Source organism: Chenopodium quinoa, unplaced genomic scaffold (assembly GCF_001683475.1).
Source record: "Chenopodium quinoa cultivar QQ74 unplaced genomic scaffold, ASM168347v1, whole genome shotgun sequence".
NCBI classification, from domain to species: domain Eukaryota; kingdom Viridiplantae; phylum Streptophyta; class Magnoliopsida; order Caryophyllales; family Amaranthaceae; genus Chenopodium; species Chenopodium quinoa.
In genome coordinates, this window is record NW_018743074.1 from 677,663 (window position 1) to 693,151 (window position 15,489).

Genomic DNA, 15,489 nt, shown 5'->3' on the forward strand with positions numbered 1-15,489 from the left:
TCGCAAGAACCTCCTTTATTTTCCTCTTTCGCAAAATTTCATTGAAATACCAACACGCGCGCTGTGCTGCATACCAGCTTCATTTTGACTTGATGAACAACAAAAAGAATGACTCTCCTCGACATCTTCCATAGATTGAATTCAAGCTTCTTTCAAGAATCCATCCATGCTTCTGCACTATCAAAACAGGTGAAAATTTTCTTTAATTCCTTCGTTATATGTTTCTTTGTACTTTGAAATTCCATTATCATGTCAAATGCAGCGCTTAGGAAATTACCCAGATAATTTATCTTGATCTTTCGCTTCGTAATGCTGAAATTTCTCTATTATATTTGTTCGGGTGTTGCTAAATTTGAGTACCCTAATTGTTTATCTTTTTAATTTGCAGTTTTGAAGTGGGTAATTTTGGTGGGTTTTTGTTCAAGTTTTGTAAATGGTGAAATTGGTCAGAAATTAGATAATCTTGTGAATTTAGGTTAGTGATAATGGCGAGAATTTTGTCTCCGAAGTTGAAATCGCTTTCTGGGTCTGTTTTTTCTTCATCAAAATCAATGGCATCTGGGTTGAATTATGCTTATATGAATAATATGAGAGCTGGTGATCATATTCATGCTAGACCTATTGTTGGTTACAAGGGTCACAATAATCACACTGATACTCATTGTAGTATGTTGAGTTTTGAGCCTAGAGCTTGTGCCCAGCTGTGTAAACCCAATTATGGTTCAACATTTTCACCCACATTGTCAAGTTACCGGGTTTTGAGTAGCTTCCCTTTAACATCTATGTCGGGTTTCCTGTCATATTCGTCGTTCGGTGGTAGTAAAGGGGATAATAAGGGCCTTGATGTTCAGGAAGCTTCTGGAATAGGAGATGCAAGTGTTAGTGGAGGTGGTGATGGGACTGTTGGGAGTTCTGAGTGGGTTGATAAACTTAAGGATGTATGGAAATCTGTTGTAGATGCAGCTAATATCACTGCGCAAAAGGCTAAGGAAGCCTCTGATGAGTTAACTCCTTATGCGCAGCAAGTGATGGATTCTCATCCATACCTTAAAGATGTTGTGGTACCTGTTGGTGGCACATTCACTGCTGCTTTACTGGCGTGGCTGGTCATGCCAAGTATTTTGAGGAAATTGCACAATTATTCTAACCGAGGATCGGCTGCTTTGCTGTCTGGAACTGGAAGCATATTTGCTATTAATGTAGCATACGAGAAGAGTGTTTGGGGTGCATTAGAGGGTCCAGTACGCTCTCTGACAACTTTCATGGTGATTTCTGAAATGTCAGTGGTATTACTTACATATTATTCTTGTATTTTGTTTGTCAGATAATGTTTACTCAGATAAATTAAACAATACAGCTTCTGTGGATATGCAGATGCCATTTGATTGCTCCAGATGCTGTTGCATCCCAGCTGATTGGTCAGGCTTGGAAAGGGGCAGTTGCCCTTTCACTTGTATGGTTTGTGCAACGTTGGAAGACTAATTTGTTTGCTCGTGCCCTGGCTTCTGAAAAACTTCAACTGCTTGATCGTGAAAGGCTGCTTACTTTGGACAAGATTTCCTCTGTTGGCCTTCTAGCTGTTGGAATTATGGCTATAGCAGAAGCATCTGGTGTGGCTGTTCAGTCTATTATTACCGTTGGTGGTATTGGGGGTGAGTATTCCAAACTTCTAAACTGGGCATGTTCTTCTATTCTTTTCTTACATGTTTTGTTGTGAACATTAATTTCCAGTATCACAATATGAGCCTTATGATAGTATAGATTCATAATGGCAAAGTGAAGGCACTTATCGCTCTTCTGAGATCATATGCCTGTGTGTGACTTATTCATCATATTGCATGTTAGGCATCTTCAAAGAAACTGCCAGAGCTTGTTCAGACTACAACATATTAATTCTCATTCAACTTGAGTTGTGATAATTACTTTGATAGAATTTTCATTTTGGGGTGATGTGGATCTTTTTCCTGTGTCAATGGCATGGTGAAGAGAGGGCAGGACCAAAAAACTGTGGGAGGAATACAGATGTAACAAATTTTCTCTAGCTCTTTTGTGCTCTATGCTTAATTAGCCAGTTCTAGTGAGAAACACTTTATTGACCTTGATTTTCGCAATAAGTGGATGGCTCTTTTGGTTTAAATTTCCACTCTAACGCCTTAAGAAGAAGAAACTAAAGGAAAAAAAGATTCTCAGGCCATAGTTTCTGCAGCACTCTACCAAATTGCAGAAATTTTATCTTTGCCACTTAATAAAGTTTACATGTATCTACTTGTTATCCTATCATCCTGTGCCTAACTTATCATAGTTTAAAGTCTGCTAATTATCATATTGGCTACTCAAGTGTGTGTTTGTGCATTAAATTTTCTTCTGTTCTTCTTTGTCCAGGAGTGGCTACTGCATTTGCGGCAAGGGACATCCTTGGTAATGTGCTTAGTGGCTTGTCAATTCAGTTCTCTAAGCCATTTTCACTTGGAGATACCATTAAGGCATGCTTCCTAATCTCTCTTTCAATTTTATTATTAGCAAAATAAAACTCCTTGTCTGAGCATTACCCTTCCCTGGTTTTAGCAATGCCTTTAGTTATGTTAACAGGTCTTGCATATGTTTTTGCTGTGACTGCATTGATTCTATCCCCTTCTGTTTTCTGAAAGTAGCTCATCAAAGTTCAGGGTCTTTGTTATGTGGCGTGAACGTGAAGGGTAGCATGCTGTATATACAGTTGCTTGGTTATGGCTTTAATTTATTTGATAGTAATAGCTTGTACCTTTGAGTTTCTAGGCCCCCTTTTCTTCAGTTTAATAGCCTTATTGGGTTTATTCAGCTGTAGACCTGTAAATTTTTTTTTTTTTTTTTCCCTGTTAATTTCTCCTTTTGTGAGTGGGTTTCTTTTGTAGCTTGGTTTGTTTATGTCTCCCTCGTCTGTGGCTGTTTATTTTTTGCAGGCTGGATCAATAGAAGGTCAAGTGGTGGAGATGGGTTTAACTACTACATCATTATTGAATGTTGAAAAGTTTCCAGTAATAGTTCCGAATTCTATTTTCTCCAACCAGGTGAAAGCTTTTCTGTCTCTAGCTCTATAGCTCTTTCAAGAATTTACAGTTACTTTTTTCTTGACTGCTAGTTTGCATTAGTGAATCAGTCTTGCTGCTCTGCAGTTTGAATTTTTAATTTACCCTTGGGAATTAAGTGCATTTTGCTGATTGCCCTGTCAACATCTTAATTGTGCTTAATTTTATTATACAGATCCTGAAAATAAGTTGATTATTATCACGAATCTTGATTGCAACAGTACATGAATATGTTTTGTTTACTTTGGGTCATTGTCACATTTGGCAGGTCATTGTGAACAAGTCTCGAGCTGGGTGGCGTGCTTTTATCAGTAAAATCCCACTGCAATTCAGAAATATGGAAAAAATTCCCCAGGTTTCAGCTGACATAAAGTCAATGCTAGATTCGTATCCAAAAGTTTTCTTGGGACGTGAGGCTCCTTACTGCTACCTCCCTCGCATTGAGAATTCATATGCTGAACTGACTCTTGGATGCAATCTCCAACAGCTGGTACTTCCCCTGTGCACTAATTCGTATACACTTTTCTTCAGAAAGTATAATTTATATATAAGATGTACGTTAATAATATCTAAACAATAGAGCATATGGTGCTTTGAAGCTGGCGGAATTGCTAAAAATGTTGCTAATTCACTTTTAGCAAAAGGTTTTATATCCTGCGTTTCTTTGAGTACTGCAGTTAAAATTATCAGGTTCCTGCTCCCATTGTTGCCAGTATAACATGAATTTGTTTTATGTATTCCAAACACGCTCTTGATTTCTTGGTCCATTGGATTTACTTTTTGTTTATAAAGGTTCAAATATTATGTTAAAGACTGAGGTCCGATGACTGAGAAGTTTGAGTTCTTTAGTGCCTGAAATTTATGGCAGTTTATTACACCCACCTAGGCTTATACATCATCATAGTACATGTGCAATATGGGGGTGATGGCTTCTTGTAAAAGGCAAGGATTTCATTTTAGTTTCTCTCCTATACATTATTTCCTAGGTAGACATTTCTCACTTTTCTTCCCTGCGGGTGTTTCTTCTTTCTTGTCAGACTTCAATTGATATATATTTACCATTTTCTGGTGATTGTAGAGCAAAGCAGAGAGGTATTCCACGGAACAAGATATCCTGCTAAAGTGCATCCAGATCATTCAGCAGCATGGTGTTTCGTTGGGCAATACACAGCAAGATCTGATAAGCCAGTGATTTTTTCAGATTGAAACATCCAGCACTTAGGTTTGCCAATCTGACTTTATTAGTCCCCAATTCAGGCATTCAACTTGATACTTGAACTTTGAACTATGGTCCTTTTTTTTTCGTCTTCATATATACTGTGCTCATTGATATCCATAAGATATTATCAGCCATGTTCATGTCCTAGCTGGTTTGTAGCTAGACTAATATACTATCTGGCATCAGTCTTGACAGTCCAAAAATCCCCAATACTCCTATCCCTCTAAATTGAGGGTGTATCAAGATTTCACCAAAATACTCCTTGGACATTCAAAAATTGTACTGAGGGAATAACTTTTTACAAGTAATACTAAAGAGTAAAGATTGCATATACCCGTTTTCCTACCTAAATGTTCAGTATTAAATTTGTTCTAGAAAAATCTATTTCTTCCACTTCGTATTTCCCTCTTTTTTTTTTTACTAATAAAGTTGTGGTATTTTGGATGGAGGTAGTTCGTTGTCTACTCGTCTTCACCATTGACTCAAAGACATACAAGGCATGACACACCGAAGGTGATTACTATAACTTCTCTTGTTCTAGCTGTGCAAGTCAGGGAGGAATTGAACGCAAGAAATTTCCATATTCGTGAAAGGGCACATTTATGTTAAGTACGTTACACTGCTGCTTCATATTACAGATTACAGTATGCTGTTTAAAAAATAGGAAAATTTTGACTCTTGTTAGAAATTTTGATTGTCTGTGATCATCATAGAAACTGCATCAGCTTGTTAATAATTCGTATTTGGTTTTAATCAAAGAATGGTGGATGAATGGTGGATTGTGGAGGCCTTTGTGCTATCTCGGAATGTAGATTGGAATTTTCATCTTTATTTCTATCGTAATGCCCCTCCTCTCCCATGACCCCCTTCTCCCATGACACCCCCCTCCCCCCAAATACGAATCTTGGCTGAGAAAATTTTACTTTATTTTTTACGAGATTTCAATATTTACCCCTAAAAAAGGCAAATCATCGCCTTTAAAGATAAGAAAAGGTCACAAGATGTTATTTCCCTTAGTGTTCTTCCCTCCATTGCACATATTAGCTATCTGTCAACCTTTTTTTCCTATAAAGTATACTAAATGTAGTCTAAGTGCTGAAAAAACAGTTTCCAATTCTTACGAGAGTGCATATAGGTGGCATTATAAGAAATTAGGACTTATTCGTAGTTGGTTATGTATTTACTCCTGTCATCTTTGAATATCAGGCCACATTTGGTTTGGGGTCAATTTTAAACTTGGTATCCATTAAATTGATGTAGTCTTGTTTAAAGCAGTATAGGAAAGTTTATATTTTGACTGGTTATCGTTGGATAGTGACTTATTATGTAGGGAGGAATTACAATAGATTTCTGTCCTAAATTATAAGGACTAATGGAGAAATTATAATTTTTCATAGATACAGATTGATAGGCAAGAACAGTTCTTGATCTCTTGGAGGTCAATCAGATTAGTAAAAGCGCCTTCTATCTGAAAAGAAAAGATTTACTGGTACTCGATAGAATGGAAATTCCTACAGCATCAAACTGCTAAATATAATTCTGAAACTTTGCTGGTGAAACTAGGGTGATATCCACTACACTACCCAGACTTTGTTTTGGAGAAAAGTTTGAGCAACTGAACTAAAACAATAGTTACAGAACAAAGATTAAAAAACTGAAATAGGCAAAATCAAAGATGGTTGATCATTACTTATATTTCATGAGCCTCTTGACGTATCTCGAGAGAGAGAGGTAAGAAGAGTCATCAACCTCTGATTTTGCTATAGGGCGAAATGCCCAGAACGGACCTGACCTGACTGGGTGTCCAAACTGACTAAGGTAGGGATGGCCAATGAACATCTGGATATGCGTTTGAGCCAGAGCAGCCAAGGCCTCAGTGTGTGGATTTGGGTTGGTGACTGGTGGTGAGGCGGAGAGCAAAGGGAAAAAGGGCTCTCTTATCAGCTGAGTGGCGAGGAGTGATCTTCTTGGTAGCAGGGGGCTGCATAACACAGACATACTGGTTGGCAGTTACTCCATGGGGGGCGCAGTCGGCCAGAGTCCCTGACCCAGTGAAGTATTTCGCTACGGTTGCAGCAACAGCCTTGACTTGATGAAACCAAGCCATGGAATTATTCATGTGCAAAAAGTTGGCTATAGGGCGAAGATTGTCGTTAGCATGAGTGGTGGGAAAGTCGAAGTTATGATAGCTATCAGCAAATGACTTGTTCAGACACTTGTCTGCTTCGAAGGCATACTGCAGACCCGGGGAGCAAAGAGCATATTTCTCAAAATCAGACCTTTGATTGAGAGGTGGAAACCTATAGTATCCAAAAACCTTAGTTTGGTTTCCGGCTTCCTGAACAGAGATGTGCTTTCCCATAGAAGGAATCACCTGGGGGTCACCGTTAATTAGCAGGTTCAGATCCTCCAAGAGAGCGATAATCCCAGGCATGTTGGGGAGAAAGAAGGCGCTGTTACTGCTGCTGGTGCAGGAGATGGGATGCTGGGGTAGACCAAACCATAATTATTTTTCATGATCTGTATCTCCGAAGTGCAGAGAGTTTTGAAATGAGGAAGAAGGGGAGCTGCCACTGGAAGAGATTCCAGGGGGTGGCGGTCCAGATAATGCATCAAGAATTGGTGCTGCTCAGAGTTAAGGGTATTGGCCTCACGGCCAGCATGAAGACACTGAATCCAAAATAATACGCCAAAGTATATGGATGGTAGTCAGGAGCTACTCTCTTAAAGTAGTAATTATCAACTAGGTGCTTGTTCATCAAGTGGACAACATAGTCCATCAAACAGGAAGGATTATAAGAGGAGGCTGCCTTCGGAGATGGATAAACAAATCTAGTATTCATAAAGGGTTCAAGTGTAGCGAAAGAGACGCCAAGATCATGTCGTAAAAAATGATTCTAGTATGAATATGCAAGTTGAAATTGAGCTGGACGTTAGGAGAGGAGAAAGATGGGTTTATACTCAGTACTTCGTAATTCGTATGACTAGTGATTCCGACTTATGAGTAGCAAAGAGTGAAAAGGGGTGTTTGGAAATGTGAACAGTCGAGCGTTGGGAATACTAATGCATTAGAAGCTCAACAACCAACTATACTTATACTAATCAATAACTTCACAAGTATAGTTGTTATTACAGTACAATGTAATTGGGACAGACCTTTGTCTTCCTTATCCAAAAAAAAAAAAAAATCATTAGCACCGGTAATTAGATGTTTGTATTCTTATTGTGATCAAACTTTGATAATTTATTTATTATTTATTTTTCTCAAAATACATCTAATATAAACTAATAGTCTACTTCCAATAAATTGGGAGTAATTAGTGTCTTGTTTTCAGTAATAGCATCAAAGTCTGGGTGGTGTAGTCGGTTATCACGCTAGTCTCACACACTAGAGGTCCCCGGTTCGAACCCGGGCTCAGACATTTTTAAAATAAAAGATTTTTTTTTACCTCTCTTGATTTGCTGGTATACTACACAGTAATGGAGTAATAATTTTCATTTTTATCGTCATTTTAATGGAAACTATGAAAGGAAGAAAAAGACGCCCCGGAAATGCTCAGACGTAGAGCAGTAGAGAGGACAGCAAAATATGAGGAGGATTCTGGAAATGCAAAGTGACATACAGTTGATAATATCGAGCTTAAACTTAAAGGATATTCATATAGAAAAATGTGATCAAGTATGATACTCATACAATCTAATGTCAAATATTATGTAACAATAGCGCACTGAATCAATTATTTGATACAACAAGATGCTACATCATCCAACAAGACAGAAAAAATCCACATTCCTAAGGTAACAAGGTATAAAAAAATCGTCTAATAGTGAGAATCGTGCTGTATGTACATGCATTTTTGCCTCAACACCATTTCAGTGGCACTTAAAGGAATCTCCATAGATTTTATGGTAAGCAGTGATATACCATAACATCTATTATAAGCAATTTACATTCTGCTATTCTTCAGAACAAAGAGGGCTTTATACCACTGTTTATCACCATGTCACATTTCACTTTCATCGTCTCTTGAAAGAAAGTCACTTCTGGTACAACAATTAACCAATGAGGGGATCTGGGTTGAATGACACGGACTCCCTCCAAATGAGCTCTTTGATATTCTCTTCTGTGAAAGATGGCTGCTCAAAATCAAAACTGAATGGCTGGGGACAAATAGGTTCCTCATTTATGTCGTGTAGAGGGGCAAGGTATGGATGGCAGAGTGCCTCGTTAACTGAACAAAATCAGAGAAAAAGCGTTAAATTGGTATTCAACAAATACTGGTATGAATTCAAAGACGAGCTAAACTAAGCCAAGCTGCCTCAAGAAGGCCTAACCAGGAAACAGGCTATACTAATTTTTCTCATCCTACCCTCCCCTTTGAAGCGAAACTAACCACTCCTACCTCAGCCTTCTCTACAGTCTGCCTGCTTGTGATCTGTTTTCCCTCAATTTTTTCTACCCTTTGCTCTCAAATTGTCTATCTTTTTAACTGATTAACAATGCAAGCCATTAACCAATTTCCATGTTCTACTCAATCTCCCTTTCCTCTTCTCTTGCACATGCACACTCCATCCTGCCTTTTCCTTCTTCCCGATCCCACGGAAAAACCTAAGTAAACCTAACTCGCAAAATAAACCTCATCTGAACCTGACAGGCTCAACTCAACTCGATTAAGCCTCTAGCTTACAAGTCACTGGGCAATCCAAATCATGCCTTCTCCAACGAATAGTTGCATATTTCATTCATAATGATAATTTTCTTAAATCATGATACCTGTCATACGCTTGCTGGGATCAAAGACGAGCATTTTCTCCAGCAAATCAATAGCCAACGGAGAAGCATTTGGAAATTTAGCAGAGAGTTGTTGCCTTGGATATTGAGGAAGCTGCCTAACATATCTTTTAGCATTCTCACTCTGTAGGAATGCTATACTGGAGTCATCAGGTGAACCTATGAGCTGCCAAGAGATAAAAGAGCCATAATAAATATGTCAAGACTTTCCAAATTGTGACACTTTAGGGACTCCAGACAATAAAGACCACAAAAGGGAATAAATGGAGGGTACTTGAATAAGCAAATAACAGAGTTCCATTAATTTGATAAAGATGAATTACTATAAGATGTCATTAAATCATCTAATAACAATTTTTTAACTATGGATTAGTATGGACTAAAGAAAACCTCTCACACTATTAATTCATAAGGAGTATTTGGAATGCAGTTGTACAGACGGCTGACTAGTAAATCAAGGGGGCATTCATGCAGCCTCTTTGCAATCATTGGGATACAGCCTCTCTGTATTTTTAAAGGTATGGCTGCAGATATAAGTCAGTAGTCTCAGTATACCAGCCTAGGTGGGAGCTTTGTTGAAGGCATTGGCGTATCGGGTAGAATGATATGGTGAATTGACTAGCAAAATAATGTTATTATACAGTAATGAGTAATAACACCAGACCAACAGGACAACTGAGGAAAATTATAATTTTAACATAGCTTCTTAGCCAACAGATCTCAGTAAGTGATAAGCATGTATAAAACATAGAATTTGCAGGATTTATCATCTTTTCCTGCCAATTTTCAGTCAAAAATCCACAGACCACTCTATCCAGACAATATCCTGTTTGATGAGGCTACATTTATCTTGGATACACAAGAGAAATATGTTTGAAATCTCACAAGTCACAACAGACTACAGTTTTTCCGGGCTTTACAAGCAATTACTGTACTGTATGCTACTAGGTTATCATTGGGTAGAATGAGTAAAAAGGTAGTGAGACTGGCAGCTGTGTAGTCTAGGGGAAAAAATGACCAAAAAAAAACAAAAGTTCTCTGACTTCATGCTATTAGAAAGAATTTATATTCTTATGACTAGAAATATCAATATTTTAAACATAAGAACCTACCTCAGTAACAAGTTTCAGCTGATGAACATAATCCTTTCCAGGGAAAAGGGGTTCTCTGGTCATGATTTCCCCAAGTATGCATCCAACAGACCAAGTATCAATTGCAGCAGTGTACTCGGAACAGTTTAAAAGCAATTCTGGAGCTCGATACCACCGAGTGACAACATACTCGGTCATGAAATCGGTTTCTGAAGTTGTTCTTGCAAGTCCAAAGTCTCCAATCTTAAGGTCACAGTTCGCATTCATTAGCAAATTGCTAGGTTTCAGATCACGGTGCAGCACACCAGCCGAGTGAATGTACTTCAAGCCTCGTAATATTTGATAGAGAAAATACTGTGAAAAAAATTTTGACCATCAATCATTTGTTAGGCATCAAATTCAAAGTAGCAAGGATGCAGGCAATGGCAACTAAAAGATGAGCAAAAGGATTTGACATTTTGACCCTCAATCATTTGTATCAACTCTTAGAAGGGTTGAGAAAAAGGCCAAGAGAAAAAACAAGCCAATGCTTTTCAAACATTAAGCTTTTGTCGTATTTAATCTTTTTGACCATCAATCATTTGTTAGGCATCAAATTCAAAGTAGCAAGGACGCAGGCAATGGCAACTAAAAGATGAGCAAAAGGATTCGACATTTTGACCCTCAATCATTTGTATCAACTCTTAGAAGGATAGAGAAAAAGGCCAAGAGAAAAAACAAGCCAATGCTTTTCAAACATTAAGCTTTTGTCGTATTTAATCTTTTCACTTAGAAGAAAACAGACAAAACAGCCTTTCAAGTTTCAACTAGAAGATTATTAATGAAGACAAATGTCTAATATTTTAAGCTAAGACAGCCAAATTCCACATTTTCCTCTTATGAGAGACATGGGAGTGAAATAATATTATTCATCAACACAGTTAAAGCTAGACACAAACGTTCAACTTCAGATTGATTATTGACTAAGAAAGGTATTGTTCATTAAACTAATAATTTCAAAAACATCTACAACTTCATACAAACATACCCGACAATGATCATCTGTTAACTGTTGGTTGGATCGTATTATTTGGTGAAGATCAGTATCCACCAGTTCATGAACCATATATACATCATTGAAGTTCTCTTTCTGTGGAGGTCGTATTATGTCCCGGATGGAGATAACCTGTGCTAGGACGAAAATTGACCAATTAGAAGACAACATTGAAACTCACAACTAAAAAAATCTCTAAAATGAATAGGAGTCATAAACTCCTCAAAAAATAAAATAATATACTTCGTATAAAGTAACTTAAAATAAAGAGTAGAATCATATAACAATGCACACGAGTTCAACTTCTAAATGTCATATTGATTATCTTCGTTTAAATGATTTGCAGCACTTGTTCGGAATACTTCAGTGTAGTGGGGTTTCAAATCAATGCAGTAAAGTCTATGCAAAAAGAAATCTAAACAGTATGTTCTTGCAATAAGAGATTCCAACTCATAATATTGATCATGGCTTTTGAGTTTTGGAGCAAAGAAAACTGAAAAGTGAAAGAAAGTGTTTATGTTTGGTTAGTTGCAACAAACAAGAAAATGTGCTACCTATACCATCAAAATGTCATGGTTATGAAAAAGGGATAGTAATTTTAATATATATACCTTTCAAAATGTCATGGTTATGAAAAAGGGATAGTAATTTTAATATATATACCTTAAAATCACCATTACAAAACACTGAATAATAAAACTTACATTGTCATGATTCATGTGACGAAGAAGTTTGATTTCACGGAGTATTCTTTTGGCATCAATTCTGTTATGAAATGCATTGCTGACCTTCTTGATTGCTACTTCTTCTTGTGTTTCTGAATTGACAGCAGCACTGAGAAAATGATAAAAAAATCAAGTTGACCATCATTAGTAAACAACTACAAACACATCTGTAGTAGCAATAGGCTAGCTTAAGTATCAAAAGCACAAAAGCTCATGAGTTTTGATCTTCAGTTAAATAATAAGCAAGCAAAAGCAAGAGTAAAGCCTAAGAGACCACTAAGTCATGATGGCATCTTATGCTTCTAAACACATAAGATTAAATGCAAAGCAACTCCTGCGTAGTCTATTAGTAGAGTCTTTAACAACAAACTACAGTTGATAGTGTAAACTTATGTAAAAATTAAGAGGTTTTACTAGGCATTCTGACCATTCTCTGGAATTTCCAGTCTTTAACAGCCAAATACGAAGTACGGAGTAATAACTAAAAGAAAACAACCTTGAATCTACAAAATCATATACTGAAATACAACTGAAACCTGAGATACGATGATGAATACAGAAAATTACAATTTTTGGCTGTATTTTCCCACAAAATCTAGTTTTTTCCATTTGCCTTCGAGTGATTATTATAAGCTGATTTCAAAATATAAATATTGAGTTGAAAAGCTTTTCTCAAAAAGAAGAGAATATTTTCTTTAGTCAAAGAAAAAATGCACATTTTCCTTCCCACTCCTCAATTCAACATCTTCCTTGCTTCCTCCTCTCCTCCACTACATTTCTTCCCCGTCTTCTCGGAACCACCCTTCTTCCTATAATTTCCTCCCTAACCTATCTAACGAAGTACTAACGACAGGAAATTGATAAAAAGAAAATTCTCCACATATATTAAATTTCCACAAAAATTATAAGTTTTGCTCAAAATGTTTTTTTTTATAAACAAACGCAGCCTACTCAATATGTTTCCCACTAAACAAAACACAGCCAAAATAGTCACATACTTGGTACTATACTATTCGCAATGCATATGCCAACTAGCTTCGTTAGTCAAGTCCCGAGGGTATTGAGGCGGATCAAATCCCGTCTACATCAATCTCCTTTTTAAGTATAATTAATATTCATTAATAATACCAGAAGAATATCTCATTACAATTCTTATAATACCTCATTTCAGTAAATAACTTTCTATCAGTTTCATCTACTAATTGATCAAGCAAATCATGCATCAAGCAGATCTTACTATTTATACTTCATAATACAAAAAACCCACAAAACTCAACTAACATTTAACAAAATATTAGCTATGATTAGAAAAAATCAGGAAAAGGAGAAGAAAACTAACCAGACAATACCATAAGCACCACGACCAACAGGGCGAAGAGGAGGAACATACTTACTAGAAACTTCAAAAAGGTTTCCGTACAGATTGTACTGTACATACCTTCCTCCATGAGTTGGTACTCCTCTCAAGTTCTGCTCCATTTTCTCTCTCTTTAGTTCTCACTTTGATGGGATTTTTTGGCAATTTGGAGGAGAGAGAAAGAAACTTTGATGGGAGATTAAGTAATTGGAGGAGAGAGAAAGATAATTAGATGGGTTTTCAGAGGAATTAATAGGAAGAGTGAAATGGGTGTTGTTGGGTGATGGTGGAAGGTTGACATTTCTAAGGAGAATAGGAGACCATAATAATACTTAGAGAAGGTGACAGGAAGAGTCACTATAAGATTATTCTGTACAGTACAAGTAAATTTACTTTTTTAAAACTTGGTTGAATTTAAGCAATGTGAGATTCGTCTTTAATCTTTTGTCAAGCTCTTACAAATTTATTTATGTCCATCCTTCTCCTAAATGCATGTGGAGCAAACTTTATAAGAAAATCAGAAAAGAGAACATGACAATTTTAGTAAGAATCTTGCTAGCAAGCGTCTCGGGACGTTAGATAACTATTTAATATATTACTTAAAATAATATTAAGTTCGAAATGCATGACAAATTCACGCGTCGATCGATGTAATTATTAATGTTAATTTTACTTTAATATTTCCATATTTAGTTCTCTTATCTAACGCCCCGGAAACGCTCATTAGCTTTTACCTATAAAACCGAAGGAGTAGATTTTTGTCATTTTTTAATGTCATGAGGCCGGTGGGAAAACCTCATTGACAACGCGTGAAATAGAGTAGAAATTTGTATTCATGGGGCTGACTTTGAGTCTTTGAATAATGTCACAGTTTTCTAATCCATACTTGATACATCCATACTCCTAAAACGAGTTACTTTGAAGAGTTTGTTAGAAGTGGAATGATGATTAATGACTTATTAGTTATTACTACTCATTAAACAAAGGATTAAATTGATCGGGAATTAATTGATGGTGTTATTAAGTGGAAAAACTATGTCTAATTTTGGAGTAGTCCAGCAATACACACTAGTAATTCTTGTAATATACTACTACTCACCTTATAAACAAATGTTATCATACTATCATAGATTAATAGTACATTAAATTAAATTCAATTCATTTTCTGTTTATAGGAAGATTGATTCAGCTTCACGTTCTCCGGTCTCCTTATGCTCAATCGTTTTACTTTGTTTGATATCGTTTAGCTAGTAGCTAGCTCATCTGTCTCTAAAAGTTTTTCAAAAGGTAGAGAAACTAAAGTATTCGTTCAAACAAATAAATAAATTACAGGAAAAAAAAAATGAAGAACAGTAAAATAGAATGAAAATTATTTATTGACTGAAATACTGAATTGGAAGAAGCAACACAATTTCTGTGGAAATTCTCAACAAAAACCTTATCTACTGATTTAGATAGCAACCCACCTTGAGCGTTGATTCTGTTCAACATGTTCTAGAGTCAACTGAAAATTCCCTGGTTGAAAGCAATAGCAAAATTCTGACAAAACATGAACAAGCAAAAGTACGTTCATTGTTATGATGAATAACAGTACATTACTGAGATTATTAAGAGCAGCCATAACTATTTATACATCTTTCTCATATAAACTTATTTATACACCTAATCAATCACTTCTTTAAGCAATACATGTCTTCATGAGCTACGGTTCTGTATGCGCAGCTAGTTGTGCTGATTTGAAGCAGAGCCTCCTGTCTGAGATGAACCTGGTGTATAGCCTCGCGCATATGGATAAGGACCAAAGTATCCCTGTGATGATTGGCCTTGACCATACCAACGCCCGAAGGGTGCATATGGAGGAACAATGGGATATTGGGATGTGTATGGTGAGACGACAACATAGGGTTGCGGTTGAGGTTGATAATATGGATACCCTGGTGTAAACCCACCCCATCCAATGTCTCCTCCAAAATCAATAGGCCCTAAAGTAAAATGGAACGAGCCATCTCCACCTGGAATGATGGGAATCAATCCTACTGCCAAGGACCTGGGTTGGATATTCAGTCTCCCATTTCTACCCTCAGTCTTATCATTAATATTCCGTCTTGCATCAGTTTGTGAGGCCTCGACAATTTTCTTCTTCCCGCCTATGCCATTACTCAGTGGAGAAGGAAGTGGTACAGAGGCCTCATCATAATTACTCTGAC

At 36.8% G+C, this 15,489-nt stretch overlaps 3 protein-coding genes and 1 non-coding gene across 5 annotated transcripts; 2 read left to right on the forward strand and 2 right to left on the reverse strand.

The window, feature by feature from the left end:
• LOC110731569 (mechanosensitive ion channel protein 1, mitochondrial-like) lies at window positions 1–5,073 on the forward strand. 2 transcript variants are annotated; one of them, XM_021911434.1, is made up of 8 exons: window positions 1–189; window positions 389–1,279; window positions 1,375–1,652; window positions 2,383–2,483; window positions 2,940–3,047; window positions 3,334–3,555; window positions 4,144–4,287; window positions 4,734–5,073. In XM_021911434.1, exons 2-7 carry the CDS (start codon window positions 486–488, stop codon window positions 4,255–4,257), a joined length of 1,617 nt encoding a protein of 538 aa, XP_021767126.1. In that variant the 5' UTR covers window positions 1–189; window positions 389–485; the 3' UTR covers window positions 4,258–4,287; window positions 4,734–5,073. The 2 variants fall into 2 exon arrangements, with proteins under 2 accessions (XP_021767126.1, XP_021767125.1); XM_021911433.1 differs by having other exon boundaries at window positions 4,738–5,073.
• Window positions 5,074–6,157: 1,084 nt separating this feature from the next.
• Window positions 6,158–6,718, reverse strand: LOC110731483 (IAA-leucine resistant 2-like). The gene has a single exon (XM_021911335.1). The coding sequence runs from the start codon at window positions 6,716–6,718 to the stop codon at window positions 6,158–6,160; it is 561 nt and encodes a 186-aa protein (XP_021767027.1).
• Window positions 6,719–7,632: 914 nt separating this feature from the next.
• Window positions 7,633–7,706, forward strand: TRNAV-CAC. The gene has a single exon. It is a non-coding gene; the product is annotated as a tRNA-Val (tRNA).
• Window positions 7,707–7,916: 210 nt separating this feature from the next.
• On the reverse strand, window positions 7,917–13,585 carry LOC110731570 (mitogen-activated protein kinase homolog MMK2). Its single transcript, XM_021911435.1, has 6 exons — window positions 13,265–13,585; window positions 11,905–12,034; window positions 11,195–11,332; window positions 10,189–10,521; window positions 9,059–9,242; window positions 7,917–8,516 (listed from the first exon to the last, which is right to left on the reverse strand). The coding sequence occupies exons 1-6, from the start codon at window positions 13,402–13,404 to the stop codon at window positions 8,341–8,343; spliced, it is 1,101 nt and encodes a 366-aa protein (XP_021767127.1). The 5' UTR covers window positions 13,405–13,585; the 3' UTR covers window positions 7,917–8,340.
• Between the last annotated feature and the right edge of the window lie 1,904 nt (window positions 13,586–15,489).

Excerpts from the sequence above, each read along its gene's own strand:
- LOC110731570 (XM_021911435.1), bottom strand. The coding sequence starts at position 13,404 with ATGGAGCAGAACTTGAGAGGAGTACCAACTCATGGAGGAAGGTATGTA. Across the intron at positions 11,333-11,904 it reads GTCACATGAATCATGACAAT|GTTATCTCCATCCGGGACAT; the intron begins GTAAGTTTTATT and ends GTCCTAGCACAG. Across the intron at positions 10,522-11,194 it reads TAACAGATGATCATTGTCGG|TATTTTCTCTATCAAATATT; the intron begins GTATGTTTGTAT and ends TTTTTTTCACAG.
- LOC110731569 (XM_021911434.1), top strand. The coding sequence starts at position 486 with ATGGCGAGAATTTTGTCTCCGAAGTTGAAATCGCTTTCTGGGTCTGTT. Across the intron at positions 2,484-2,939 it reads CACTTGGAGATACCATTAAG|GCTGGATCAATAGAAGGTCA; the intron begins GCATGCTTCCTA and ends TATTTTTTGCAG. Across the intron at positions 3,048-3,333 it reads ATTCTATTTTCTCCAACCAG|GTCATTGTGAACAAGTCTCG; the intron begins GTGAAAGCTTTT and ends CACATTTGGCAG.
- LOC110731483 (XM_021911335.1), bottom strand. The coding sequence starts at position 6,718 with ATGCCTGGGATTATCGCTCTCTTGGAGGATCTGAACCTGCTAATTAAC.